This window comes from Bipolaris zeicola (genome assembly GCF_000523435.1).
Source record: "Bipolaris zeicola 26-R-13 unplaced genomic scaffold scaffold_14, whole genome shotgun sequence".
Classification (NCBI taxonomy): Eukaryota; Fungi; Ascomycota; class Dothideomycetes; order Pleosporales; family Pleosporaceae; genus Bipolaris; species Bipolaris zeicola.
Genome location: NW_006912063.1, coordinates 140,117 through 167,847, shown reverse-complemented (window position 1 = coordinate 167,847; position 27,731 = coordinate 140,117). Strand labels below are relative to the sequence as shown.

General features: G+C 51.8%; 14 protein-coding genes across 14 annotated transcripts; 6 read left to right on the top strand and 8 right to left on the bottom strand.

Moving 5' to 3' along the window:
• Positions 1 to 376: 376 nt before the first annotated feature.
• COCCADRAFT_85724 (uncharacterized protein) lies at positions 377 to 2,311 on the bottom strand (the record flags this gene model as incomplete). The annotated part of the gene is made up of 2 exons (XM_007710116.1): positions 377 to 2,026; positions 2,081 to 2,311. The coding sequence occupies 2 exons, from the start codon at positions 2,309 to 2,311 to the stop codon at positions 377 to 379; spliced, it is 1,881 nt and encodes a 626-aa protein (XP_007708306.1).
• A 325-nt stretch (positions 2,312 to 2,636) lies between these two features.
• COCCADRAFT_33353 (uncharacterized protein) lies at positions 2,637 to 2,981 on the top strand (the record flags this gene model as incomplete). The annotated part of the gene is made up of 1 exon (XM_007710075.1): positions 2,637 to 2,981. One exon carries the CDS (start codon positions 2,637 to 2,639, stop codon positions 2,979 to 2,981), a length of 345 nt encoding a protein of 114 aa, XP_007708265.1.
• Positions 2,982 to 3,373: 392 nt separating this feature from the next.
• Positions 3,374 to 4,924, bottom strand: COCCADRAFT_1683 (uncharacterized protein; the record flags this gene model as incomplete). The annotated part of the gene is made up of 1 exon (XM_007710041.1): positions 3,374 to 4,924. The coding sequence occupies one exon, from the start codon at positions 4,922 to 4,924 to the stop codon at positions 3,374 to 3,376; it is 1,551 nt and encodes a 516-aa protein (XP_007708231.1).
• Positions 4,925 to 5,960: 1,036 nt separating this feature from the next.
• Positions 5,961 to 7,059, bottom strand: COCCADRAFT_85474 (uncharacterized protein; the record flags this gene model as incomplete). Its single annotated transcript, XM_007710115.1, has 3 exons — positions 5,961 to 6,227; positions 6,286 to 6,861; positions 6,961 to 7,059. 3 exons carry the CDS (start codon positions 7,057 to 7,059, stop codon positions 5,961 to 5,963), a joined length of 942 nt encoding a protein of 313 aa, XP_007708305.1.
• Positions 7,060 to 7,527: 468 nt separating this feature from the next.
• On the bottom strand, positions 7,528 to 10,306 carry COCCADRAFT_22983 (uncharacterized protein; the record flags this gene model as incomplete). Its single annotated transcript, XM_007710057.1, has 2 exons — positions 7,528 to 7,628; positions 7,678 to 10,306. The coding sequence occupies 2 exons, from the start codon at positions 10,304 to 10,306 to the stop codon at positions 7,528 to 7,530; spliced, it is 2,730 nt and encodes a 909-aa protein (XP_007708247.1).
• A 625-nt stretch (positions 10,307 to 10,931) lies between these two features.
• COCCADRAFT_85658 (uncharacterized protein) lies at positions 10,932 to 11,600 on the bottom strand (the record flags this gene model as incomplete). The annotated part of the gene is made up of 4 exons (XM_007710114.1): positions 10,932 to 10,958; positions 11,011 to 11,169; positions 11,219 to 11,299; positions 11,352 to 11,600. The coding sequence occupies 4 exons, from the start codon at positions 11,598 to 11,600 to the stop codon at positions 10,932 to 10,934; spliced, it is 516 nt and encodes a 171-aa protein (XP_007708304.1).
• A 679-nt stretch (positions 11,601 to 12,279) lies between these two features.
• COCCADRAFT_33349 (uncharacterized protein) lies at positions 12,280 to 13,011 on the top strand (the record flags this gene model as incomplete). The annotated part of the gene is made up of 4 exons (XM_007710074.1): positions 12,280 to 12,312; positions 12,361 to 12,384; positions 12,440 to 12,499; positions 12,550 to 13,011. The coding sequence occupies 4 exons, from the start codon at positions 12,280 to 12,282 to the stop codon at positions 13,009 to 13,011; spliced, it is 579 nt and encodes a 192-aa protein (XP_007708264.1).
• A 777-nt stretch (positions 13,012 to 13,788) lies between these two features.
• On the top strand, positions 13,789 to 16,654 carry COCCADRAFT_85549 (uncharacterized protein; the record flags this gene model as incomplete). The annotated part of the gene is made up of 9 exons (XM_007710113.1): positions 13,789 to 13,860; positions 14,063 to 14,214; positions 14,270 to 14,326; positions 14,384 to 14,796; positions 14,851 to 15,035; positions 15,625 to 15,741; positions 15,869 to 15,900; positions 15,958 to 16,066; positions 16,130 to 16,654. The coding sequence occupies 9 exons, from the start codon at positions 13,789 to 13,791 to the stop codon at positions 16,652 to 16,654; spliced, it is 1,662 nt and encodes a 553-aa protein (XP_007708303.1).
• A 703-nt stretch (positions 16,655 to 17,357) lies between these two features.
• Positions 17,358 to 18,567, bottom strand: COCCADRAFT_22979 (uncharacterized protein; the record flags this gene model as incomplete). Its single annotated transcript, XM_007710056.1, has 2 exons — positions 17,358 to 18,060; positions 18,119 to 18,567. 2 exons carry the CDS (start codon positions 18,565 to 18,567, stop codon positions 17,358 to 17,360), a joined length of 1,152 nt encoding a protein of 383 aa, XP_007708246.1.
• A 1,097-nt stretch (positions 18,568 to 19,664) lies between these two features.
• Positions 19,665 to 21,992, top strand: COCCADRAFT_33346 (uncharacterized protein; the record flags this gene model as incomplete). The annotated part of the gene is made up of 4 exons (XM_007710073.1): positions 19,665 to 20,590; positions 20,642 to 21,352; positions 21,403 to 21,575; positions 21,625 to 21,992. 4 exons carry the CDS (start codon positions 19,665 to 19,667, stop codon positions 21,990 to 21,992), a joined length of 2,178 nt encoding a protein of 725 aa, XP_007708263.1.
• A 379-nt stretch (positions 21,993 to 22,371) lies between these two features.
• On the top strand, positions 22,372 to 23,931 carry COCCADRAFT_33345 (uncharacterized protein; the record flags this gene model as incomplete). Its single annotated transcript, XM_007710072.1, has 3 exons — positions 22,372 to 23,102; positions 23,162 to 23,780; positions 23,851 to 23,931. The coding sequence occupies 3 exons, from the start codon at positions 22,372 to 22,374 to the stop codon at positions 23,929 to 23,931; spliced, it is 1,431 nt and encodes a 476-aa protein (XP_007708262.1).
• Positions 23,932 to 24,168: 237 nt separating this feature from the next.
• COCCADRAFT_1673 (uncharacterized protein) lies at positions 24,169 to 25,182 on the bottom strand (the record flags this gene model as incomplete). Its single annotated transcript, XM_007710040.1, has 3 exons — positions 24,169 to 24,596; positions 24,680 to 24,917; positions 25,144 to 25,182. The coding sequence occupies 3 exons, from the start codon at positions 25,180 to 25,182 to the stop codon at positions 24,169 to 24,171; spliced, it is 705 nt and encodes a 234-aa protein (XP_007708230.1).
• A 416-nt stretch (positions 25,183 to 25,598) lies between these two features.
• COCCADRAFT_22977 (uncharacterized protein) lies at positions 25,599 to 25,994 on the top strand (the record flags this gene model as incomplete). The annotated part of the gene is made up of 2 exons (XM_007710055.1): positions 25,599 to 25,682; positions 25,740 to 25,994. The coding sequence occupies 2 exons, from the start codon at positions 25,599 to 25,601 to the stop codon at positions 25,992 to 25,994; spliced, it is 339 nt and encodes a 112-aa protein (XP_007708245.1).
• Positions 25,995 to 26,510: 516 nt separating this feature from the next.
• COCCADRAFT_1671 (uncharacterized protein) lies at positions 26,511 to 27,610 on the bottom strand (the record flags this gene model as incomplete). The annotated part of the gene is made up of 2 exons (XM_007710039.1): positions 26,511 to 26,667; positions 26,718 to 27,610. 2 exons carry the CDS (start codon positions 27,608 to 27,610, stop codon positions 26,511 to 26,513), a joined length of 1,050 nt encoding a protein of 349 aa, XP_007708229.1.
• Between the last annotated feature and the right edge of the window lie 121 nt (positions 27,611 to 27,731).

The window sequence follows — 27,731 nt, the reverse complement described above, 5'->3', positions numbered from 1 at the left end:
CCTGCACTGGTCCCCTCTAGTCTCAACCAACATGTGCAACGTGAACGTTATAAACAAAAACGGCGAGGGCTGCCTCGCGCACTGTCCTGATTCGTAGAAAACAAAAGACAAGAAACAAGAAACAAAACGCCGCCGATGCGAACCTACCGCAGCTCTCTGCGCTCCATAGAAGTCGCGGCTGGTGGTCACAGTCATCGAAACGCCAAACGGAAAAGTCCTGAGAATGAGAGAAGAAAGACCAGGAAGAAAAAGAAGCAAAAAAACATTATGTACATCAACAAGACCCCTAGCCCTGTGACTAGAAAAGGCAACGATTATCGACATGTAGACAAGGGGTGAGAAAGGGGGACAAGAACAAGGGGTATGGGCACCTCGTCTAAGAACCCATGTTGTACGTGTCGAACTGAAAGTTGTTCATGTCGGCTTGGGGGGCAAGGCTGGGGTCGAAAAAGGCCGTGTTATCGAACACCATTGGCTCACTTGCATGCATAGTCATACTGTAGTCCACAAACTGATTTGGGTCTACAGGGACTTGGTTCATCAGTGGCATGGGTAGAGACTGTTGCGGTACAGGGTACTGGGCAGCAACAGCAACAGTGGGGTCGAGAGTGTACGAGGCTGTAGCGGCGGGAGCGGGAACAGCGACGGCGGCAGTGCTGGTGAGGTCGAAAGCGGCGTTGTTGTCGATTGGCTCGGGCATGTCGTTGTCCGAGTTGTCGGCAGGAGATTGAGGAGTGGGCTTGTTCTCAACTTCTACCTCTTTGATCCAGTTTTGCTTCAGGTACTCCATAGGAGGGTGATCACCACCACCAATACCGCCACGCTTTTCGTCACTGCGACCCTTCCTGCCCCGCTTGCGAGGATGGAAGTGGGCACGGCGAAGATGGGCAGCGGCATTGTAGTAGGCACCGTATACCTTCTTGTTACGGCAGTGTTTGCAGTTGGCAAGAAACTTCTGGTCCGCTGACGAGTCGACGCAGATGTAGCCCTTCCTACGCGAGGCATGGGCACGAGCAATATGACGATCGAGTTCGTGAGTGCCACGGAACCCATCGGGTCGCTCATTGCAAAAGTTACACTTGATCTTTGGGTGCTGGGGTCGCACATAGGGCGTTTTAGCTATGACACCAACAGTTTTGGACGAGCCATCCTCGGACCGAATCCTTGTCATCTGAGCATTGGACGACGCAGACTCGGTCTCATCGAGGTTGTCAATTGCTTTTGGAGCAATCTTGCGAGACGCAGCTTGTGCGATGATCTCGCGCTCGCGTTGCGACTGGCGAGAGTTTGTCGATGAGGATGCAGACACCTCGCTCGAGTTACCCAGGCTAGACGCGGCTGAAGTCGACCTCCGCATATCCTCCGCCAGGCACGACTGGTCGTTGTTGTTGAAGAGGGTCATGTCGGAAGAGGCAAGTGCAGGCACACTTGCGGGAAGCGAAGAAGAACAAGACAAAGAAGCAGAAGAAGGAGAAAGGAAAGCTTCACTGGAGGAGCCAGTGAAGGAGAGAAAAGGAGACACACCAGCGGACTCGCTGATGGGTTTTGATTCGACATCAAAGGAATAAGGAAAAGTCCCATCCTCTGAGAGGATGGGCATGGTACATGAGGAGTCAGACTGAACACGCAACATGGAAACTTGATCAAAAAACAGAGGGTTGTAACTACCCTGACGACTCATGTTACTGGATTGAGTAACAGGCGTCATCAGAGCAGTTGACGGGGTTTGGGGCGAAGAGACATCCGACGATGAGCTCCACTGTGGGGTAGGTGTCAGTTGCAACTGTTGCGAATGCTGGGGAAAGGGGAAGGTGGAGGCGTCATGGGGCTGAATGCAGCTGCTGACGTAGTCGTCAACGCTGTACTCGGCGATGGCACCATTGCAGTCAATTTCTGGCAGCGAGTGCAGGCTGGGCTGCCTCTGCATAGACGAGTCTGAGTAGAGGGTGTAGTCGGTGTAGGCACCGGTTGAGGGGTCGTTCATGGCCGAATCTGAGCGGTTCATGACCGGGGCCGAGACAGACATCTGGGGAGCGTGTTAGAGCGGGGGCAAGAGGCGCAGACCAAACAAGATCCATACTGAGAATTGGGTCACGTCTGATGCGGGGCAGGGCATTGAGCGTGGTATTTGTTCGGCCGCAGAGGCTGATGTGGGCTGGCAGGCGAGCTGGAACCAGGCGTGATTCCGCTCCTCCTCGGTGAGGTGGGCGTTGCTCATCCAGAAGTTGCGCTTGGCCTGCTGGAGGAAGTCGACGTAGGTGTTGCCATTACTACTACTGCTACTACTACTAGCGGACAAGGTTGAAGCCATGAGCGGTGGTAGTGGTGGTGGTGGTGGTGGTGGTGAGGATAGAGTTTTGGTGGTAGCGTGGAGTGACGTTGTTTGGTGGGCTATAGCACAGCAATTAGCACTGACCAAACGAGGAAGGAGCCAAGGGCGTGAGTGCAGCACAACTTACAGCTTGTGGTGGTTTACAAAGGCAGGAGCGTTGGACGAGCTTTGAGTGAGCTTTGTGCAGGTAGTATATATGTAAATGTGAAGATGTGGCTATGTATGCAAAGTATGTGAGACGGGATGGATGATCAAATGGTGAAAACGAGCGGGTTGCGTCGGGGGGGAGTCGGAGCCTTTTAGCATGGCGTGGCGCACATGCACACGGGGGACGAGCGATGCGCTGGCTCGCGTCGGCGACAGTCTGACGCCTGCGGCCCGCGCTGAGCTGTGGGCAAAAGGACCAGGGCAGCGCTCAGAATGGCAACGTGCCGTGGTGATCATGGCCCCGTACACTCTCCCATTATTGGATACGACCTGCCCATCCACGCCCTCATTTGCTGCCTCGCGCTGGCGAGCCTGTCAAGGCCCTGCAACACACAAGCAGGCCCTTCCCCAGCGTCCATCCAGCGTGCATTCAGCCTACAGCCCGTCGGCGCCCTATCGTGTATCCGCACTGGGCAAAAGGCAAGGCACATGTCCTGCATGAGGTCGCATCTGGCAGCCTGTGCGGTCAGTGGCAGCGCCATCCACCGCACCCTGTGGCCCTGGCGTCCAACCCACGTCGCCCATCTTCCCCGATGCGACATCACCAGCCCACCACATCGTCGTCATTCCATCCTCCTCTGCGAATCGCGGAAACGGCGGATCGCCCTCAATCTTCTTGTCTTCGTTAGCAGCCCTCAGCCGCCAATGGTCCAGACACGTCCATGGACCGCAACTTTGGCAATGCTCTGCAAACCACCACGTCCCCTACCTGTCGTGAACTACCGCTTCTGGTTGGTGCACATCTCGTCAACCCCCCCGGATCGCCCGTCTGAATCGCGTCAAATACCACATTCATTTCACAAGGTTTAATCATCTATACTGCTGCTGCCCTTCCTAGCTCGCAGGAGCATTGACAAACACCGCACCAGGCATTCCTGGCGACAGCAGCAGCTCTATCAGCCTGCTCCGCTTACGCCTGTGTCGATGCGATGACACTGGTGCCGAGCATGACGACGCTGACGACGAGAAGGAGAACTTCGACACTCGACTGCCTTGTCTCTTATCCGACTCTGCCTCGCCCACGCCCACGCTTGCTGTGCTTGATAGACTTGCCTTGTCATCGTGGCCCTCCTTCTCGACACTCACGCTGCAGCTGCCATTGCACAGCCAATACCTGTCCAGCGAAGCCTCAGTCGCCTCTGCAACAACGCCCAGCTCTTCAAAGAACGTGACCACATCCTCCTCGAGCCCCACCAGCTCCGCGCAACGCTTCTCCTCGGATGCTAATTTGGTGCTGTCAAACGTGCATGCATCAAATGCTGTTGCAACAGAGTCTCTACGCTGCCTTACTGGCTTCCGTACAAGCATCATGCTCCCCGGCACATAGATGATCCGCCCGTCAGCCACGTCAACGCTGCTGCGCCTGTGCTGCGTGTCTGTGTCTGAGTGCGTAATTGTACTCTTCCCACCCCATCGCATGTTTGAAGGCGACGCGGGCGAGCACATCTTGTCGGCCACCACCATGATATTGGCCGGGTTGTCGTTCCGAGCACACCACACCTGTGGACTGCCTAATGTTTCACTCGCGGCATGCCCTTTGCCAATCGCGTACAATTCCTGGGGTGTCGATAGTACCGAGCTTGGCGACCCTGCTACTCTTGCCGCTGTCCTACCATCTCCTCCTCTGATACTGCTCAATTCGTACCCTGCAACGTCCGTGTCGAGCGCTGCCAGTTGCCTGCCTTGCCGCTTTGGCCCGACGCGCGTCTGTTGCGTCAAAGACGTGCGAGATTGCTTTGCACTAGGAGAAATTGCTGCCCCGCTACCTTGTGCCTGTGCATCTGCTACTAGTAATTCCCCCATCATCCCTCTCTTGTGCTGGCTCGTCTCCACGTCACATGACCGGACCCGCTTCTTTCTCCTCTGCTCTCCCTCCTTCTCCCTGTTGTTTTGCTTTCTCCGAATAGTATCAAAGTATCCTAGCCCACCAACACCGCCTACTCGCCTCTCTCCAACCGCTTCAACCGCTTCAACCAGCGGTGAAGCACGTGATTCCAAACTGCCATATGGCGCCGAGTGCGCTTTTCTCCGCAATCGCGCCCGAGCCAGGCCTCTTACTACACCGCTGCTCACCCTGATGTCATCGGTGGGGGGCAATGTAATCGTCGTACTCGGTCTTTCTTCCTGTGACTTTGTCTCCGTTGGTGGGGGTGGTGATACACGGCATTCATCTCTCCGTTGCGGTGAGGCCTTATTGTCTCTGTCGTTGTCGTCATGACCACTCCCATCGGCTTCGTCTTCGGAAGGTGAAAAATTCGAGTAACTAGCAGCCGTCGCCCAGAGTCCAGCCAGCATATCGATGTCACTCGTCGGCCGTCCTGCAAAGTTTGCACTCGGCAGTAGCTCAACTGGCATGTCGTAGTAGTCTTCTACAACATGCGGCATCGTGGTAGGCAGTATAGTTAATGGAAACTGGGACTCAATCCGACAGTAAAATATGTGTTGCATTCACAATAATAATAAACAATACCAGTCAAACCTCTTTAACAAGCACCACCAGTTCCCCCCTCGCACCTAGCTGAACATATATTTCTTTGTCCGCACACATCTGCACTGGTCACGCTGCGGACTGCACAGACAACGACAACAGCAACCCGCGGGGTACGCTGCACTGCGAATTATTTTTAGTATACACAAAGAATCGCGAGGCTGAGTAAAAACTCCATCCTGCATCCTCCTCTGTCTCTCTATCTCCCAGACAAGGAATTTTCGCTATCCGGCTCATGCAGACTCCGTGGCCCCCAAAAATCGACTCGGAATCCGGTCGTGCTTAGCTTTTGCAATATATTAACGTTTCCACCCACCCCTTGCACAATATGCGCAGTCAATCGCTGAGCCTCATCCGCTTGACCCGGCCACTTGGAACCCCTCACTGATTTGCAACACCCACACATGCATCCTCTGCTATTTTCATAACTGTCTAACTTGACCCGCCGGATTCAATTGCTTTTTCTCTAGATTAATCCTGCAATTGACATACGATGCCCAAGTTGTTTTTTTTTGGTCTTGAATCAACAGAAGTGCCAAGCGCATGGCACGTGACATGGTCCACCGAGTGCAAAAAACATACAACAGCGGGGATTCGCCAGTGGTCACCCACCTGACTACTGATCCGCCGGTCGAAGGCTTAATGTCTGGGGAGCGGACGGGACCCAATTTTGTACTTCGCCGATGGTCGTATGTGCCAGAGCTTTGGGGTCAAGAACACATTATTCGTGGGTAGAGCGAGGAACAACGGACTCGGTCAAATCCTGAGTTACTAAGAGGGTACCGATTCCTTGTTAAGACACAATCAGAATTATGGCGATTTGAACTCGTTCATTATTCAGAGAGGGGGTGGTAAGATATACTTAAAGTCGTCAGTCTTCCAACAAACATTACACAATACAAATCTCATCTCCCATCACTTCCCCTACGAAACCTACAAACTCTCCTTAAAAATCTCCGCCCCCTCATGTCCACCCCTCCTCAGGAAAATCTTCATACTCTGCAACACCTGCGCCTTCAAATCCGGGTTACTCAGATTCTGCCCTGCAAAACCCCCATACGTGCTATCAAACTCAAACGGCTTGAGCGCCTTCCAGATGGCCAGGACAGCAGGTGGAGGTAGAGGGATCATATTTGGATACGCCCACATGAAAGAGTAGGAGGTTGTGTCCGGGATACGGCGTGCATTGCTGAAGCCAGACTATGGTATTTTGATCAACAATCAGTTTAACCTGGGTGGGAAAGGGGGGGGGGCTTACAGGCACACTCATAAACGTATCAGCAATGAACAACTTCCCTTCCCAATGCGCAACCGAACTCCCATCGAAATGACCACCGCACTGTACCATCTTAACCTCTCCGCCCACCTCTTCAATCGGCGTGACACCGCTCACCAGCTTCCGAACACCGCGCTTGTCCTCGCGGTTAAGCCATTCAGCGTCGTCGCGGCATATGTACACTGGACACCCAAATGCATCTGCCCATTCGAGGTGCGTTGTGTAGAAGTGCGGGTGGCTAATTACAATCGCTTTGAGCCCGCCTTTTGAATTGATAAAGTCGATCGTCTCCTGGTTCAGTAGTGCAATACAGTCCCAGAGCACGTTACCCTGGCTTGTCTGGAGCAAGATGGCGCGTTGTCCGATGCCTAGTTGCTTGCGAGTAGTACTAGAGTCCGCGAGGCCTGCGGGGAGTTCCGAAGGGGTTAGAGGTTTAGTGCTAATGTAGTGGATTCGGGCATCCTTGGTGTCGGTTTCGAATACATTCTTCTGGGTCTCTTGGTTGCTGGCGAGATTGGTCCAGGATTGGCCGGAGGCTGGGACGTATTGACGGGGGTCCTATGGCGTGTTAGGTTTTACATATCATTCTTGGGGTTGACCTTTTTGGGGTTTGAGGAACTAGTAAAGGGTTGATTGGTAAACACTGGTATGACGTACATCGCACATGCGGCATGTTTCAGGATGCTGCGACAGCGGAACGTCGTATTGTGTTCCGCATGTTTCGCAGATGGCTAGGTCGCTTGGTGAGAACTTCATCTTGTGTAATCTGAGAGTTGTTGTATGATTGTGTAATGTAAATGTAAAGAGTCGCGTGATAATAGGCACATGTCATCTGTCAAGGGTGTAATGGTTGCTCTTTTATCCAACTACCAAAAGTGGGGTTCAATGAGGGGGTTAGCTTCTAGAGCTCAACCTAGTCTCAAGGCACATCGATGATGACAAAGTTTTGGACCCTGAAGCTGGTGTATTCGTTCCATGGGCTTCGTGACTGCAGAATTGGGCCTAGCCTTAGAGGCCTACCGTGGATGCCTAAAGGTAAAGAATACGGTACTGGGTGACAAATTGGAGCGTACTAGACCACGAATCCGTACATTTGTCAGAATTTATACAAACTCTCACAAGCTTGGCCATCTCATTCAAGACACATGATCTTCATTGCGTAATACTGAACATGTACAATGGCTAACTGCGACACTCCAGAACGCCCATTACCAAAAGCACTTTCTACTTTTCTACCGACTTGGCATCAATCTGTGCCTTTGGACTTGCATTTGCAATTCTTGACCATTCGCCATTGAAAGCATTGATAAGCCACCATTTCAATTCTGTATCTTCGTCAGCATTAACTCTCACATAACCGAGAAAATCACTTACTGTCATAGACAATCTTGTTAGCGTTATGGAAGTAGATGCTATGGTCCGAGTCTGGGAACACATGGACGTCGTAGTTTTCAATGCCCGCAAGATCCAACCGGTCCAGTAGAGTAAGTGTGTTCTGCATGTGCACGTTGTCATCGGCAACACCGTGCATGACAAGAAATCGGACATTCTTCGCGAGCGATCTCACATCAGTAATGGTCGAGTTTTCGTAGCCTTCGGGGTTGTTCTGGGGCGTGTGCATATAGCGCTCCGTGTAGACGGAGTCGTAGAAGTGCCAGTCAGTAACAGGCGCAACGGCCATTCCGTACTTGAACGTCTCTCCTCCATCCTGCTCAAGGGTCTTGAGAGTGTTGAAACCTCCGTAACTCCAACCCCATATAGCCAATCTATCGGCATCAACATACTTTTTGCTCGCCCAAATCTTGGCCGCTGCAATCTGGTCGTGCGCTTCGTAGTATCCAAGATTTCCTCGAGTGATGCAGCGCAGCTTGCGACCGAGGAAACCTGTACCGCGTCCGTCTACAGTGACAACAATGTATCCGAGACTTGCGGCAATGTAGGATTGGAAATCAACCTTGAACCGCTTGTTCACTTCCTGCGAGCCTGGACCACTGTATTGGTAGAACAACACAGGGTATTTCTTCTTTTCGTCAAAGTGTGGCGGGCGGCGTTCGAGAACGTTGAGTTTGAAACCGTCAACGTCGATTGTCTGGTAGTTGAGAATTGGCAACTCAAGCTGGCGCACTAAGCGATCAAGGCCTTTGTTTTCTTCGATGGTCTTTTCGTATTTCTCCTTGTTTGCTGATGTGCTGATGATTTTCTGCCATGGAATTCCGGGACCTTTGTATGAGATCAAGGCATATGAACCACCAGCTGAGAATGATGCGTCGTAGTACCCTGAACCGCTATTCTCTACAACTTCACTCTTTCCGGTGCCATTCAGATACACAGAGTATGCATGCCGCTCTGTAGAGCCTTTCTCAGTGGATATGTAGTAGACCAGATTGTTCTTCAAATCCACTCGCGACGGTGCCTCGACAACTTCCCATTCGCCCTGGGTGAGCAACACAGGCTTATCGCTGTCCAAAGGTGCAAAGTACCCAATGTGATCATAGCCCTCATGAATGACAGTGTCGATGTACCCATCGTGTTCGCGACCGTTGTCGGGATCTGCTGGCACAAAGGTAGTTTTTTGCGAAACCTCGAACCATCCTCCATCTAGTTCCGCAACATTCTCGGTCCTGATAGTTTTCCCAGTACGTTGCCCGACGTCCATCAACACTAGCTTGAGGATATCGCTCTCACGGTTCGTTTCCCGAACAAGTACCTGCTTTGTCTTGCCCGCCCAAATGATCTCGGTAATTAGCCTGTTATCATCTTGGAAATCGTCCTCAATCTTGACACTGAATACCTCGCCCTTTTCGACGTCATAGAATTGCAGCGATACGATCGGGTTTGGTGCGCCAGCCTTGGGGTACTTGATGTCGCGAACTTCGGGATAGTTTTCTTCGCCAGCCTTGGGCCTTTCTCCGCTGGGCCGTGACAAAAAATATTGGACTGGGTACGTCGGGACGGTTGATTCATCTGTGCGCAGAAAGGCAATATACTTGCCATCTTCAGACCACCATGTTGCACTGTTGCCTTGGAAGACCTCCTCTTCGTATACCCAATCGGGGATGCCATAGAACAATTCAGTTCCACCGTCCTTTGTGATTTGGATGACTTCTTTGGAGTGCAGCTTGCGCAAGAACATGTTGTTGTCCCTTGTGAAAACGACCGCATCCGATTGTGGTGACAGGGAGGCCAGTTGGATCACAGCTCCTGGGTTTTGTGGATCCAGAGGTTCGCCAGTTTGTGTTTCAACATCGAATATCCAGTACTTGCCCGTACCAGAGTGTCGCCAATTCTTCTGGTGATTCGACAGGACCAGTACCTTCTTGAAGTCCTTGCTTGGCCAAACATCATTAGGATAGACAGATGTCCCGTCCACCGTGAAGCTCTTTTCTTTCATAAGTGTAGTCTGTGCTTCCGTAGCCCTCGCCTTGCCCTTGCTTCTGATATCCTCGACTACCAAGTATCCCTCTTTCCCAGAATCTCTCTCGAGCAACAAGCCGTCCTCGCCCGATGGGCCTGCTATCCACTCGACGCTCTGTTGTTGAGGGTAGAATCGACCACCTAGAACATCATCCATGCTGATCTTCTTTCCTGAGCCCTTTGTTGAGCTCGCGAGAGGATCGTGTGGCCGGCTCGAGACAGGCTTGTAGGTGCCGCTCATCAAGAAGAACACCAGCGCAAGCGTCCATCCTGCTACACATGCGGTGCCTACAATCCATAACCACCTTCGCGTCTTCTTATCTACCCCTGTTGGGGTGCGGTATTGTGCGCCCTCGATGTCAAACTGTTCGTGTGGGTGACTTGCATCGTCGTCGTCCGTGTATTTTTCTCCACGATTTAAACGCGATGCACCGGTAACTGCTGGATTGTTGATGTGTTCGAGAACTAGCGACGTGGTGGATATGGACGATATAGAGGCATCGGACCCGTCTTCTGAGGTGCGCGCGGATCGCTCGTCTTTGGTTAGAAGCTCCGCTTCCTCTTCAGGAAGGGCGCTGTGTCGCGGCATCGTAGCTGTAACGTGGTGAATTTAAAAGGAACAGGATCACTTTGGGAATCAACGCATCCTGATAAAAGAGCAATGCAGATCGCGGTAGACCACTTCCAGAAATTGGTATGCGGCTGCGAGGTGTGGTTAGGGGTTACGTATAGGCTAGCATGCGGAGGTGCGGAGTTCACGCGGAGGTGTCAGAGCTGGAGTTGGCCCGAAACATACCAAGCCACTCTCTGATGCAAGGGGGGAACGCCAACGCAACACAAAGAATCCAAGAGATAAATTTCTATTCAAGTCCAAAATAGGACGACTTTAGAACGGTATAGTTTCCGCTTATTCCTTCCAACTTTGGAAATCATCAGTTCCCTCCTTGCAATTGTGATAAGCCGAGCCTCTGGAGCTTTCTCACTTGAACGAAATTGTGGCCAATTTGTTGACTAACACAACGTCCCCGAGTTTTTTACTGATACGAACAAGAGACTACTAAGATCAAGGTGGTAGCTATCTTGCAGAATGGTTGTCGGAAGAATTGTCATGGGAAGATGTTAGGCTTAGGAGAACCTGAGAAGTATCGAGTGCTAGCGTAGAGCTTTGGCTGGGGGAATCGCCCGTGTCAAACAGAATGTGATTTAGCAGTAGACTAAGACGGCAGTGGGCCAAGGTAATCCTGCAGTTTTGCTTAGTAGGTAGTCAACGGGATTGGCTCTGAAAGTTCCTACCTCCTTCATTGTGCCTACAGCGTACATCTTATCAACTTCAGATCTCAGACCCTTGATCTTGATGCGGATGTTGGTGCCCTTTTCAATAACCTGTTCTCCGTCGTCGGTCCATTGCGGCGGTGTGGCGTTCGCGTCGAACTTGATCTCGGCAGGGATCATCTAGTCCCTGTTAGTGGATGGGGAGGCACATAGGGAGGTGAGATTTTACACTTCGTCCTACGAATGCTTGCAAAGACCCACAGTCTACGAAGAAACCTGTGCGGAGTACTGAGGTGACGATGCCATCCATCTTGACACGGTTAGCTGAGCATTCCGCGGTCGCACGCCCAGTTTGCACATACCACCTCGCCTTTGTACGGCCTCCACACAACTGCCTTGTAATGTACAACGTATTCAGCGGAGCCGGAGCCAGGCATGACTTTGCCATCGGATATGTCAAACGAGTCCAAGATGCACACAATAGTATACTTTCCAGTACTCGATCCCTCCTCTTTCTGCAACAGTTCGCGGTGGATATGCTGGCGAATGAGAGGACCAAAGTACGACGGGTGCAGCTGAATCGTCTTCTCGAGTTCTTTGAGAAAAAACATGTTGTATGGTATGCGACTAGCTTGACGGATAGGGTAGGGTAGATGCGCGCGGTTTTCTTGGAGAATATGGACGGAGTAGCACAGGTGAAAGGTAGATGATGGTAGAAGGCGAAGGAAGCCAGGCGATGCTCCTTGGTATTACGCGACTCTAAAAGTCTTTATTCTGACGGGCCCAGTAAAGAGTCGACAGTGTGTAGTGTAGACAGCGCGCGTGTTTCAGCGAGACGCGCCCTCGGCCTGCAAGCCAGCCCTAGTTGTTATGTCCAGCAGCCCATGCGCACAGCCCACAGTGTATGCGCGCTGCTCGTGGTAGTCCGGGGATACAGCGGTAGCGGGTTCGGGGAAGTTTGGTGGAGGGCTGGGAAAAACAGTCGAGTGCTGCGACTTGAACGTTGAGCTTCCGAAGATGCAGGGCTCCAGGGCTCTCGGCACGGAAAATCATTCGCTAAGGCCCAAGCAGTGACCAGACTCCCACCTGCCAGCTTGCGCACCCCCACACACCCATGCCGTGATACTAACGTTCACTTTGCGCCATCCGCACATCCTCGGGCCTCCACGGACGCTGCCCTGACTCCCCGCAACTCGTCAAGCGCTCGCATCCCCCATCTCCAAGATATGATTTAGTCGCTTGACACCCTCTCGCAACGCCAACACGAGCTCAAGTTCCGCATCCGGCACCATGTCTCTGAATCTGGAGAAACAACTTGTCTTTGTACGTCATTCTTCAACATACACATGTATCGATCTAACTGGACAGTAGTATGGAGCATACCACCATAACAAAGTAGGCCTCTTCCGCCCGGCCGTTTTCACATGTCAGCTAACGCGCTGCCCATCAGGTTAACGTGGGGATACATATGCTTTGCGTACCTCCCATCCTCTTGACATCTTTTCTCCTTGTATGGCCCCTGAATTGTCACCGCCCAGGCCCCACTAATCCGAATCATAGCTCACCAACACACCGGCCGTGCCGCTGCCATCATGGCTTTCCGTTCCCAATCTCCCGCTCAACATCGGCACCGCCGGAGCTGTACTCTACTCGACCCTATATGTCCTCATGGAGCCTGTCGCAGGAGCCATGATTGCCCCGATCCTTATCGGTAGCACCGCGTATGCGAATCACCTCACGTCTACGTACGGCGCGTCAGTCAACTCTTGGGCTGGCGCAATCAACATTGCATGCTGGATTGCGCAGTTTGTCGGACATGGAAAGTTTGAGGGAAGGGCGCCAGCATTGCTAGACAACCTCATTCAAGCCATCTTCCTGGCTCCGTTCTTTGTCTGGTTCGAGGTTCTCTTCATGCTCGGCTACCGTCCAGAGCTCAAACGTCGTATAGATCAGGCTGTTGAGCAAGAGATCCAGAAGTTTCAGAAGAGCAAGGAAAAGGGTCAGAATGGCTCGGCAAAATAATTCGATACTTGAAATATGGATTTGATGGCCAGAGCACAAGTGAGGCATGGTGATGTCTCTATCAGAGGTAATAGAAGGATGCGTTCAGGCGGCACTGCCCTGGGATGCGCATGTAATGTATGGATACTACAGCAGAGTGAGCATTGCATGGTGCAAGGCGTATACGGAGTTGTGTCGCCTATGGTTGTTAGTTTTGCACATTTTGTCCGTATATTTCTGCTGAAGGGGTTGCAACATAGTAGGATACCAATCTATAACGTTGTTCGCTCAGACTATTGTGTTAGCGTATGACAATCCATCGTAAAATGTCTTTCCTTTGGAAGTACGCTGTGAGTCTTCCAAGTAATGTCCACATGGCTGAGGATTCGACCCTTGAATTGTATGTCGACATTGTGACAGCCAATCGATAAGGCAGCTTGTGGGATGTGAGCTCGTATTCCACGCAGTAGCCACTCTCACGTAGGAATGCGAGGGGCCCAGCCGCTTTCTTATTACCAATTGAAGTCTCTAGACCTTCATTTTCCAGCTTTTGACCTTGCCAAATCTCCTCGAATTTGAGCGTGGATGTCGTGGTAAAGTTGGAGCTCGGTTGAGAAACGGCTTTTTTAGGATTAGTGGTTGACGCCAAGGTCCGCGCTTTCCTTCCGAACCGCAGGACTTTCTCCCTCACAGCAGAGCTCCCATCCTCAACTCCATCACCATCTCCCCTCTTCCATACCTGCATCAATCTCAATTGGTTGCAGAGCTACCAAAATAGTCTCTTGAGCAGCTGCAGCCATGTTCTCAAGGGCCATCCGCCAGTCGAGCCGCCGGGTCGCTGCAATCTCTGCTACCAGCAGGATTGCTTCGGTAAGTCCATCGCAACTGCCTGCAATTGCGCCTTCTCTCGGTCCAGCCATCGCCCGCCATTCATAGAACCGATTTCCGATGCCATTGGCTCCACAATGGCGCTTCGTTGATGGAAATGGGCGGCCTGCGCAGCACTGCGGCGGGACCAAGGAAGCTCCCCTCTTCCGAAGATGCAGCGCTGACGGCTTTTTTCTACCAACAGACTCGCGCTCCCGCATTCACCAACGCTACGCGCTTCTACGCTTCCGACGCAAAGGCGACCCCAACCGAAGTTTCCTCCATCCTTGAGCAGAGGATCCGCGGTGTCCAGGAGGAGACCAGCCTCTCCGAGACTGGTCGTGTTCTCTCCGTCGGGTAAGCCATTTTTGCCAATGCAAATAAATAGGCAGGGAAGCTGACTGCAGAATAGTGACGGTATTGCTCGTGTCCATGGCATGAACAATGTCCAGGCCGAAGAGCTTGTCGAGTACGCCAAATCCACAACACCACTATTTCCCCACGGGGCCTGCTAACACTCGCCCAGGTTCGCCTCCGGTGTCAAGGGCATGTGCATGAACTTGGAAGCCGGCCAGGTCGGTGTTGTGCTTTTCGGTTCCGATCGTTTGGTCAAGGAGGGCGAGACCGTCAAGCGTACCGGACAGATTGTCGACGTTCCCGTTGGCGAGGCTCTCCTCGGACGTGTCGTTGACGCTCTCGGTAACCCCATCGATGGAAAGGGTCCCCTCAAGACCACTGAGCGCCGTCGTGCTCAGCTCAAGGCCCCCGGTATCCTGCCCCGCCGTTCCGTCAACCAGCCCGTACAGACTGGTCTCAAGTCCGTCGACGCCATGGTTCCCATTGGACGTGGTCAGCGTGAGTTGATCATTGGTGACCGTCAGACTGGAAAGACTGCCGTCGCTCTCGATGCCATGCTCAACCAGAACAGGTGGAACAAGGGTAGGGAACTCTGTCGAATTTATGAGTACGTCGATGACTGACATTAGCTGCCAGGTACCGACGAGACCAAGAAGCTGTACTGCATCTACGTCGCCGTTGGTCAGAAGCGATCCACCGTCGCTCAGCTCGTCAAGACCCTTGAGGAGAACGATGCCATGAAGTACACCATCGTTGTCGCTGCTACTGCTTCTGAAGCTGCTCCTCTTCAATACATCGCGCCTTTCACCGGTTGCTCAATGGTAAGCCGCACAAGTAAATTTTGAGGCTTAGCTGATGACTAACTTTTTCACAGGGAGAATGGTATGTATCCGCTTGTTTGCTCTTCAATTTTATGTTTTTCTACTTTCATTGTGTGAAAATCTGGAATCCTCCATGGAAATGGCTACCGTTTACTTTGGACACTCGAAGCTTCTCCAAAGCCCAAAGACATTCTTTCGAGATGGTTACCATGGCACTTTGGAAACCTAGGACAATCCCTCACGAAAATTTGTCACGGCGGCTGTCATGCCTTGTCGAAAACTGGAAAATTTTCCTTACAGAAATTGTCGTGGCTGTTACGAAGCATTTCAGAAGACTAGGGACTTCTGCAACGAAAAGTCCTTATTGCTGTCACCATTGTATTTTGGAAGCCTTAAGACTTTTCCCACGACAATTGGCTAAGATGGATATCGCGCTATCTTGGACACCCGACAACAACCCCTACGAAAGTCAATTGACGCGGACATTGTCCCACTTCGGCAATCTCGATTCAACCTTACGACAGCATCGGACTGGCCACCATGTTACTGAATTTCGTTTTGCTTTGCTGTTTTCCCTAAGATCCACCAGCTAACATTGTTTTTTAGGTTCCGTGACAACGGCAAGCACGCTCTCATCATCTACGATGATTTGACCAAGCAGGCCGTCGCTTACCGTCAGATGTCGCTGCTTCTCCGTCGTCCTCCTGTAAGTTCGCGCACGGACCATAACCAACACATGCACAGACCACCTGATCATTCTCCACTAAACTCAACACCAACCCACACCAACACATCCCCAACGCCTCTATTAACTATTGCTAACTATTTAATAGGGCCGTGAAGCTTATCCCGGAGATGTGTTCTAGTCAGTCACTCTTTTTGTTCAAATGCGATGGACCTGACTTGTGCTAACATGTGACAGCCTCCACTCCCGTCTCCTCGAGCGTGCTGCCAAGATGAATGACAAGCTCGGTGGTGGTTCGCTCACTGCCCTTCCTGTGATTGAAACTCAAGGTGGTGACGTTTCTGCGGTTTGTCTCCCTTTTCCTTTTCGCCTTGCTGTGGCCGTTCCAAAATGCTAACTTTTGACATAGTACATTCCTACCAACGTCATTTCCATTACCGACGGTCAGATCTTCTTGGAGGCTGAGCTCTTCTACAAGGGTATCCGCCCCGCCATTAACGTCGGTCTCTCTGTCTCTCGTGTCGGTTCCGCTGCCCAGGTCAAGGCCATGAAGCAGGTCGCTGGTTCCCTCAAGCTCTTCTTGGCCCAGTACCGTGAAGTCGCTGCCTTTGCCCAGTTCGGTTCCGATCTCGATGCCGCTACCAAGCAGACCTTGGCCCGTGGTGAGCGTCTTACCGAGCTCCTCAAGCAGAAGCAGTACTCTCCTATGGCCGTCAACGAGATGGTTCCCCTGATCTACGCTGGTATCAACGGTCTCCTTGACAACGTACCAACCAACAAGATTCTCCAGTGGGAGGCTGACTTCCTTGCCCACCTCCGATCAAACGAGTCCGACATGCTCGCCCAGATCGACCGGGAAGGTGCTCTCAGCAAGGAGCTTGAGGCCAAGCTGAAGGAGGTTGCCCAGAGCTTCACCAAGAGCTTCGTTGCATAGATGGGTTGAAGGATGGAAGAGTGTGTACGGTCTATTCCAATGTTCTGAGGGGCCAAAAAGCGCTGATTGGTCTTTGAGAATAGATGTATAATAGAAGATGCGTCTTCACCATCAGCTGTCAATGGAAGATTTGCTTGTTCACTTCACAGATGGCTAGGTATCGCACGCCTGTCTATATCATCAACGACGACTACTCCTTGTGATTCTATATGCCCATTTTAGCGCCCATGTGCGAGTCTATTCCTGCCTATAGAGATGGTGTTATGGAATAGGTTACATACGACAAATGAATGTTTTCTTATATTATGAATGCTTGGTTGTTCACTGTGTCATTGTGCTGGAATCTCCCATCGAAAGTTGATACGATACTGACAATGTCCAACATGAGGTGTGATAGCGGGTCACTTAGAGGGGATTCGATACTACCGTTTCTTCGTCCTAGTACTACTAGCTGTCTTAGTTTTTCTTCTTGGACAGGTAGTGTTGACTGCATCCCAAAAAGGGATTGGTAACAGGACAGCTACAGGGGTTTTGGAATCGCCATTGTCGATTGTACCGGACACTACTCATGTCCTTGTTGGCTATTCATCTCAGGCGATGTTAGAATACGGAACTGATTGTTCAACTTGTTCGATGCCATTATCCAGTCTAGCCATCTAATCGCATTATCCAAAAACCATCAATCTATCCAATAGATGCCTGTCTACTTCTTCGTCCCTTGGTGTTGCTCCTCTCCTTCGCTCGCATCCCCGTTTTCAAAGGGGTCATCACCAATTTCCACTGCATCACCCGTCTCAGGGGGCTCATCATGATACTCATCATCCCATGCTGTCCTCAGACTAATGTCATCATCATCTTCTCGTAACCGCTCGGCAGCTTCCAGCGCGCCTGGGTCATCGTGATATTCATTCTCCAAGTCCTCGATGCTTACACGTCGGACACCAGCGCGCTCTTCAGCTTCGAGCTGGGCAGCCCGGGCCTTTGTCTTGCGGTAGACTAGCCAGCCAGTGGTTACGCCTGCAATTAGTCCGATAATGATGGAGATGTAGGACAGTGCCTTTGTGCGCGGGTCCATCTTGCCTCCGCTCTCGGCAATCTTTTCCAATTGTGCACCGATGAAGATGTGGAGCATCAACTTGGGTGATACAATGGCAGTAGCCAGGGCATAAGAAGCCCAGTGTACGGTTGGGAAGGTGGCTACAGCACCATTGGATATGGAGTATGGTAGTGGACACAGGCGGTACATGACAAGGAGTTTGATGCCATCATGCTTGAGGGTAAGGGAGAGGGCAGCGAAGCGGGTGTCGTTCGCTACGAGGCGGTGGACCATGGATTTGAGAAGCGTGCGCGAAAGGAGAAACGATGCAGTGCTGCCAGCGACTGACGCTGTTGCTGCTATGAACCATCTGTGTCGAGTCAGCCTACCGTCAAGAGTCGCCTGGTGAATTGGTGGTTTAAACCTACCCATTTGGAAAGCCATAAACGAAACCGGCAATGGTAAGGAGACTGGAATATCCAATCAAAGGTGGAAAGGAGACGATGAATATCAGAGCCCAGAGTATCAGCCAGCCCGCTGTGACATCCCTCCACTTCTTCGCCGTAGGCAGCAGGGCGCCGAATATCCGTTCACCGAACACCAAGAACAGTATGCCGCCCACAAGCAAGAGTATATTCCCTATAATGAACAATACTTTCTTGACAGGCGATAGTTTGTTGTACTGGTCCAGGGCTCGCCGCGAGTATTTGTCCCAGTTGCCCATTGCGCGTTGCCGCCATGTGGTTTGTTGGCTGTTATGCGAAGCGCTGCGCCGGAAGGTGGATGATTGTCGCTGACTCCATATTGGCGTCTCACCCGTTTCCTCGTTTTCAAGCGGAAGCGCAAGGGCGCGCACATCATAGTCGGTCGCCGGCATAGCTGCCTCGTTGTTTATGTGCTGTGGTGGCCTGGATGGAGCGACCCGGACGTACGCGGAGGTAAGAGAGATGTAATGGCAGGTGATGGGGGAAGGGATCGTCAGTTGGGATGGCTGAAAGGGGACATTCCGTGGATTGGTAATCGGGTGTCAGAAACAATCGAGGGTGTTGGTGTAAGATGCTAAAGCTAGTGCTGGTGCTGGACAGCTTTTGGTTTCATCGTCATCCCGGGCGGACGAACAATGATGCACCGCCGCACCCGCTCTGCATTAGGCGCGTATATTAGATGTGCCGGGACAGCCACGGAGTCGCAGCGTGGCTGAGTCCTTTTATCCAAGGACTCGAAGATGGCGTGATTCGAAGAGCACACGTAGTTTGTTTTGCGCAGACACGCAGGGCTTGCTGCAGGTGATGTACCGCATGCCAGTCATGGTGCGGATACCGTATGTAGGCTCTGCACGTGACTTTGGCCAGCCTCAGCCTCAGAAGTGTGGCGCCCCCCTCAATTTGGCCCATTAGCAAAAGAGGGTTGAGGCATATGTAGCAGCTTCGTTTCGTGGTGTCCAGGCTCCAATTGTCCATCGACCCGTCGCCAGCCTTGTCCATCCCATCCCGCATCTGGCCAAGACTCTCCATCCCATACCGTTCCCATCCGAATGCATCTCGAGGCTCTGAGGGCCATGTAGGGACTGCTGGGATTCCAGTGTGCAGATTGCCTGTTCCCGCTATATGGTTGACCTGCTGCACGGTGCAGGCTCCCCCCACCCCTACCTACGTAGTTGAGCGGCCTGAGCCTAGTCCCTTGAGCTTCATTCGCGCTCGCGATCGCCCGCCCCCCAAGGCATACATTGGCTCTGTCCTCTTCGGCGCACTCGCTGTGTGTCCTGCAGACAGAAAGCTGTAGGACAAACTGTTTGCCCTTCCCGTTGCTGCTTCACTCTTCTGAACGCGCCGGTCGCTCTGCCAATAACCGCAGTACTTAATCAGCCCGACGGCCTCCTGTCTCGACCTCGCTCTCTACCCTCGTCCATCCCACGCGCCCCCCTCACCGCCATATCTACCATTCCCTTTTTTTCTGCGTCTGCAACTAATCAACATGGTCGCAGACGATTTGTATGAAAAGGCTCTGCCTGTACTGCAGGATGATGCCTTGGACGAGGAGGACAAGACGGACAAGCTCGAGGAGCTCATGCGCAAGGAGACCAATCTCACAGGCAAGTCTCTCGAGAACATTGTCCTCGACTGCCTGTGGCGTTACCGCGATGCCGGCAGCTCATCCAGCTCTCCACCCAGCCGTCATACCGTCATCCGCCGGCCATCTCCAGCCCCGTGGCAGGCCAACCGCGCCCCGACTCCAGTCAACAACTCTCCACGCATGATACACCCCCCTCCAGGCTTTGGAATAGGACCCCCTGGCTTTGCGCGCACAAAGTCTTCAACCGCTTCACCTTTTACTTCCCCACGACCCTCGCCACGGCTTGCTTTTTCAACACCCCATATTCCCCACAGCCCCAGTCTGAGCGCATACCAATTCAGCGAATGCGCCAGCCCGAACACAGAAACATATGGTGATCTTGATACACACTCGGTGGATTGGCTAGTCAACGAGGACATTGCAAGCACCGAGTCGTCGTACGTAGGCGATGGTACGCTCAATGGTGCCGCCGCCGAATGGGTTCAGCCGCAAACCATGGATATGGGTCCATATGATATGTTACGCTCAATCCTGCGTGACGACCGGTCGGACGAGGAGCTAGAAAAGGTTCTCGAGGCCAACGGCTATGACCTCAGTGCTGCTCTGCTTGCGTTAATGGGTCAGCAGATGGAGGCATCACAGCTCCCCGCTACCCCTTCAGAGCAGTCTGGATATCTCATCGGAAAGTCCATGGCCCCAACTTTTAGACCTGCTACGCCCATTGGGCAACAGAAGAGCAATATTGTGTGCAAATACTTTTTATCCAACGGTCATTGTGCTAGGGCGGATTGCCGGTTTGCTCATGACACTAGCAAGACTTTGTGCAAGTAGGTATCAAGTATCCGTTTCAAGTCGGCTCAAATCTAACGTGTGATCAGATACTTTCTCAACGGTAACTGTTTGGCTGGAGATACCTGTCTTTTCTCACATGACCCTTCTGCTCTCATGGCTCGTATGGCGGTTTCGGATACCTCAACCTCACCACTGCCCAACTTCCAGATGTCCGACTATGAATTCCCCACTCTTCACTACAATGGCTCTCCCCTAGGTACACCGTCTATATCCACCACCGAAGCAACCGCCTTGGAACAGCTCTATGGTTTTACGAGTGGTGGTCCTACACGTCCTCCACCCGGTCTTAGCCCGTATGCTAACTTCACGCCTGGAGCCGGCAGTCGGCCGCAGTCAAGGACAGGCAGTCGTCAAGTCTCCCGTGCAACCACACCCTCTGTGCTTGCAGTTGACGACAAAGACGCATTTCCTGCCTTGGGATCTGCAGCAGCTGCAAAGACTGGAAAGCGACATCACGGAAAACGTGGTGGTCACGGCAACAAAGATACTCCAGGACCGAACCTTGCAGATGTTGTCCGCATGTCGCCTTCGCCAGCTCCTGCAACTCCCGTTCGAAAGGGTCTACGACCAACCAAGAGTTTCAATGGGTCTCGTGAGAATAGCGCTGCTGCACAGGCAATTCCCGCTCCCCAGCACATTCCGTGGCTAGTCACGGGTGAGAAAGGTAATCAGGCATATCTCGATGCTCGCGCCGAGGCTTTCAAACATGGCAGTCTGCGCAATAAGTTTTTGCAGAGGTAGGTTATTGTTAGAGTCGACGAGTAAGAACCTACTGACACGTTACTAGTGCTGCACAGGCCTGGAACCGCAGTGACTCGCGCGCAGCCAAGGCTCTTAGCCTTAGAGGACAGACTGAGAACAACCTGATGCGTGAGGCTCATCGGGAAGCCGCCCGTATTCTATACGAAGATCGTAACAAGGATAATGATAGCTCGAGAGAGCTGTATGTTGATCTCCATGGTACGTATCCAACTAGTTAAGGATAGCAACCATTGCTCATACCTCTTAGGTTTGCATCCAGATGAATCGGTATCGTATCTTGAGGGCATTCTGCTGAAGCATAGCTCATCTTCCCGCCCCGTTTATGCCATTACTGGAACTGGTCACCATTCCAAGAATGGCAAGGACAAAGTAGGAAAGGCTATCCGAGGTTTCTTGAATGAGTGGAGATATGCTTTCCGTGAGTTCTCTGTGCCTGGTGACCGTAACAATGTCGGCGGCATTCTTGGTATCGACCCGAGCAGCTACGACAAATCCGTTGCGGAGCGGGCAAAGGAGTCAGAATCAGATGCAGACAGTAAGAAGGACACCAAGATCCGCATCATGAAAAGAGATGATGCGGGGGATGTACCGAAAGGGCCGAAGCGGACTGCTTAAGCCTACTGGGTTGGAAGTGGGAGGGTACTTGATAGGTAGCAAGCAATAAGAAAGACTTTACTACACTTGTGGCGCTGTCGTTCTCTCATAGATGAATGTCTTGGAGCCGGGACTAAGCAGCTTGTGGTGTGTCTGGATGAAAGAGGTAGGCACGGCACGAGGTGCGGCTTCCTTGTAGCTTCAGTCCACTCTCTCACACTTCACCACACTCCTAGCTTTACCTTCAGGCCGCTTTTTTAGCCAGTAGAAGTCGTTTTGTTCTACCCCATATCTACTGTCAAGGAACTCGCTTGGTCAAGTCCGTCTTCACTCTGCCACCATGTCCGCAATTCAACTGATCTTCTATTAGCTTCAAGCTTCAGCAGTCGCCGTCTTTATCATGACGTCTCGCCGACCTAGCACGGCCAATGATGCAGGCTCGTCACGCATGCCTTTCACATCAGCAGAGGCACTGCTCTGGGGGCCGGAAATGAAGAAACAACATGCATTCCTGCTCACAGAGATGCGTACACTTCAGAAACAGCATGAAGGCTACGATGCTCGGATACGAGCTACTGAAGCTGTTGCGGCAGCGGCAGAACCCATTGCAGTACAAGTTCGTCATTTGGAACAACAACTCTCTGCCATTGAGGCGGGAAATAATGACAAGACTTTCGAGAAGTGGGCCTCGGGCGAAATGACGCGACTCAGTGTTTTCGTCGACACCAACAAGAACATCCAACAGAAGCAGATTGAGCTTGGCAACAAGGTATCGAGCTTATCAGAAATGTTGGAGAAGCTCTCCCGTAGGCCCATGGAATTGGACACTGTCCTCCGACGCCTTGAACTTCTTGAGCATAACCGCAAGGAGAATGCGGATCGGATCCAAAGTCTAGAACGAGAGATCGGCCGTCTCAAGTCTGTACGGGAAAGCGAACCTACTGATAATTTGTGTGCAATAGTGGGACCAACGCCAAGAACATACACCGAGGCAGAGTTAATAGAGTCACAGCTACTGTATTGTGGGTTAGTGGACGAAATGACTGGACCGAATGGCGAGTCAATACTCCTTTCGCAAACAACCCCATGCGAGGAAATACAAGTCCCCCAAAGTCCTGTAATACAAACAACGTGAGTATCAGCCCAAGAATATGGTGGTTGCCAAATAAATCACTGACCACGGCTCACAGAAGCCACGGTACGGCCGTTATTGCACCTCCTGCCGAAGACTGCAATAGCCTCAGTCTACCTGATCATACAAGTCAAAGACCCTCAATCCATGATTTGAATGTATCGCGACCTATAGGAGAGAAAAATTTTGAGCCAGCACCTGCCAAGAATCCATGTTTCAATATACACCATGCCTCTCCACCACCTACACAGCTTGTTTCCAGAGAGCGACAACGCAAGAAGCCTATACCTACGCCCGAGCCACAGCAGAAGGTTGCACCACTTCCTATAGACAAAGCTCCAGCAAGCGTAGCCCCAGCCACACAGCTCGTAGCCAGGAGACCACCCCGAAAGCGGAAGCAACCCCATCCTGAGCTTCAATCACAACGACTAACGCGTTCTTCGGCTAAGAAAATGGAAGCGAGAGAAGGTGAGATGCAGACATCGATAGGATCGAACACTGTCCCAGGAGTCCAATCAGCACCTAAATTTGAGCCAATATCCTCACCACGGAAGAAATTGAAGGCTACTGGTTCACCAAAGAAGAAGAAAAATTCCACTCCACCTCCGGTGGTCACATGTCCAGAAGTTCAAAAAAGTCTAATAGTGAAACTGTCATCTCCACGAAAACATCATCGCGTCGATACGGGGCTTATAGACCATTTACCAAGTGAAGCAGCCGGGGTACGAAGATCACTGCGAAAAGCAGGAACTGGACCGCGATCGTCCTTCAAAATACCTAAGAATGCGGCAAATTCTCGGGGTGGGCAACCTCAAGATGAATCAGTAATCGCTCCGGTGAGACAAGGACCACACTGCGCCGCCAGCGACGACTCGCATCTATCATCTCGAACAGTGAGCCCCCGAAAGACATAACTTTCTGGGGGAGCGTAGTCCTATCAGCCACTTCCATCTTGACGACGAGCCGATCAGAGAAGCAAGGCCTTGATACTTACAGAGGTCTCTAGGGTGCTTGTGACGTCTAGAATTTGTGTATTTGACACTACAGAGTGAGCTACATACTACTCTAGGTCTCCTTGAACTCATACAGGCCCTCTCTATCTGCAACTGGAACTTCCATGTTGGCCTCTTCGATATCCTTTCCATCAACTTTGAGACCCGCACGCATGATATCACCAGTCTTTACTGGGCCTACACCCTTTGGCGTACCTGTAAGGACAATGTCACCCTTTTCCAGTGTCATTACTCTGCTAATGTCGCTCAGTTGTCGTGGAATTCGGAAGAGCATTAGTTCGGTATTGTCAGACTGCTTCATCTCGTTGTTGACGGTAAGCCAAAGATGGGCATTCTGTGGGTTTGGGATCCGGTTCTTGGCGATGAAGTTACTGATAGGCATGAAGGTATCAAATCCTTTTGCGATGGACCAGGGGAGGCCTTTCTTCTTGGCTTCTTCTTGCACGTTGCGCGCCGTCATATCAATAGCGAGAATGTAGCCTGTCCGGGAGAAGTGTTAGTATTAAATTTTCGTTATGTATTGCATATTTCAAGTAAGGGTTTAGATGTTACGTTGAACATACCTTCAATGGCATCCATAGCGCCTTTGGTATCCTCTGGATGGAGATCCCGAATTGTTTTGCCCATGACGAGGCCCAGCTCAACCTCGTAGTGCATGATCACACCCCGGGGTCGTAGTACAGGCCCCGCGCCAGGAAGCAGTATGGACGATGGGGGCTTAAGGAAGAAGAAAGGCTGCTTAGGGGTTGCACTCGAGAGCTCTTTGATGTGATCGGCATAGTTTCTGCCTATACACATTACCTTTGAGAATGTTAGTCGTGTTCCCAACCTGCAACCTGCTCCCTGTCTACCTAGCTCTAACGATTGATTGTTGATAAGGATGAGTTCTCCCATAACGATAAAGACAATGGCCCTACTCTTTCCTTCAATATCTCTTTCTCCTCTAGTATCTTATGTCGAAACTTTTAAATTCCTCTCAATTCCTCCTACACTCCTTTATTGATTATGCGTCGAAAATAGTACATACCTTGCGGCAATTAGCCCGGATAGCCTGTATACTAGCCATGATAGCCAATTGGTATCCAAAATGATCGTCTCAAGAACAATGTGGTCAAAATTAGAGGGTTATTCGCAAAGCTCAAGCAAATGACGTGACGAAGTAGCTAGGAAAGACGTTGCGCGAATTCGGTAAAGCACTTACCCGGCAGCTGACGGATGTGCTCCACGAAAAAGCCACGCTACGGGCTGCGAACCGAACGTGGGGCAGGCGCGATTGGTAACGTCAGAGCTTCCCTGTGACATGCACATGCATCCCCACATGCTTGCCCGTAAATCCAAACTTCGAGTACCATATTTCTGGCTGAACGAAAACTCTACATTCTGTGCTTCATACTAGGAAATAACCGTCCAAATTATCTCAGCCTGCCTTGAAGAAAGAAACCAATCATTACAGGAGGGATATACCAGGCGACAAAAGACACAATGGCAGAAGACCAGGCCTCGCTGAAAGAAAACACCATGCAACTAGCAGAGATCCTCTCTGATATCGTCTCTCTACGTGTTTGCGTACGTACCTTCTCCATTACTCTCCCTGTTCTCCAGCAAACTAACCAAGTACCTCAGGATCCCGCCGCCGCCCTCGCCCTCGTCTCCGCACGCCCCGACTCTTCTCCTTCTACCACTACCCAAGACACCACTGCCCCCGCTGAGCCAAACACCACACCAACGACACAGCAAGATGAATCGGATCCTGATCTGAAGCGCGCAAAGGACCTACTCAAGTTACATTTTGAAGTCAAGGAAGCGCAGAAGAGAGGGGAGTTGAGTCGGGGGTTGGAGGAAGCGAGGGCTATGGTAGAGAGGGCTGTTGGGGGGTGATGGAGATATTGATAAGATGAGATGTATGGAGATACAAGGGATACACCAGAGTGATGGATGTGGGACAAGAAATGAGTATGGAGAAAGAAGGTCACGCGAATGGAGTTTCAAGGGAGACTGGATCAGTCAGATGCGCTGTCATCCATTCCGCCCAGTCCTTCTGTCTTGTCGAGGGGTTGGCATTCTACTTCTCCCAGACTGGTCGTACTCACAGCGCTGCCTGCTGAGGAAACAAGATTGAGCCTACATGTCAAGAACACATTTGAGAAGCATAGAGTCCATGATAAGACCTCTGGATCGCTATCACGACACGGAGTAGTCAGTATAAGGGAAAAGAAGAGCAGATAAGCGATGAGGCCACGGAGTAATATCAATCATGGTTAGTTAGGCACAGGAATGATGATTAATTCAACAATCTACATGATAGTCTCGGTGCGCAACTTAAGGTACAAGGGAATATGAAGAGTGGACCCGAAGTTCGCCACCCAAATCCAGATACCAGTCTTCAATCTCGATTCACGAGCCCGCAGCCAATACCATGGCTTCGATAATCGGCTTGATGTCTACACCCGCTGCACTCTTCTGAGCGAGGAGCACGAGAAGGGGAATGCATCCGGGTATGACTTTAAGCAACGGTCCGAGCAGCTTGATCATGTCACGTTTGCGCATAGTTCTGGGGATTGTTAGTGTATATATAGCGACTAATGGATCAAGTGCACTCACTTAGTAGTCGTTGCAACCGACGGAGCTAATCCTGATGCTGCATTTGCTAGTGTCTCGGGTGCAGCGGTGGGTAATGGTGTAGTAGGAACCGGCAGAGGCAATCCTGTCCCTGCAGTAGGAAGGGCCGTTGGTACACTTGGAAGAGCCGCTGCTGGGAGAGATACCTCAGGAAGAGATGCTACTGGCAGAGCAACCACTGGCACAGACGCCACAGGAAGAGATGTTGTAGGGACTGCCCCTTCAGGAATTGAAGCTGTGGGAAGTGACGCCACAGGAAGAGACGTTACTGGTAGAACCGTCTCAGGGATTGACGCCGTAGGAATCGATGCCACAGGAAGAGGTGCTATGGGGAGCGTCGTCTCGGGAAGTGAAGCTATTGGCAGCGGGTTCTCAGGAAGAGGCACTGCTGGCACAGATGCCACGGGTAGAGATGACGTGGGAAGTGATGCTACCGGCAGAGGTGCTGCGGGGATAGAAGGCACAGGAACAGGCGCTGTAGCGGTCGAACCCTCGGGAAGTGAAGTTGTGGGGGGTGACGCTTCAGGAATCGACGCTGTAGGAAGAGGCGCTACAGGTTCTGTCGCCACTGGTTCTACGGCAGGCACTTGTAAAGCTAGCTCGGCTACTGGTAGAGACTCTGGCTGGGTCACATTTGAGATCGGTGCTGGAGGTACTTCCGGGACAGGCTCAGGTATGGCTGGAGGTATAGCTGAAGGAGGCTCAGGTGCTGACAGGGGTACGGCTGGAGGTACTTCCGGAGCGAGCTCAGGTACTGGCTGCGAGATAGTCTCGGTTGTAGCAGGAATAGATGCTCCTTGCGTTGTTGTATCGGCAGGCGCCTGAATGGGAAGAGGGGCTGTTGCGGTTTCGAGCGGCTTGGTTGGTGCAAACATGTCCGATACCGCCGAAACGGTTGCCTTGGTAAGTGAAAACAGGGTGAAAGATGTGTCTAGGGGATTGGCTATGGGATTTGGAAGAAGTAATCAGATGAATATCAATGGGTGATGGCAACTG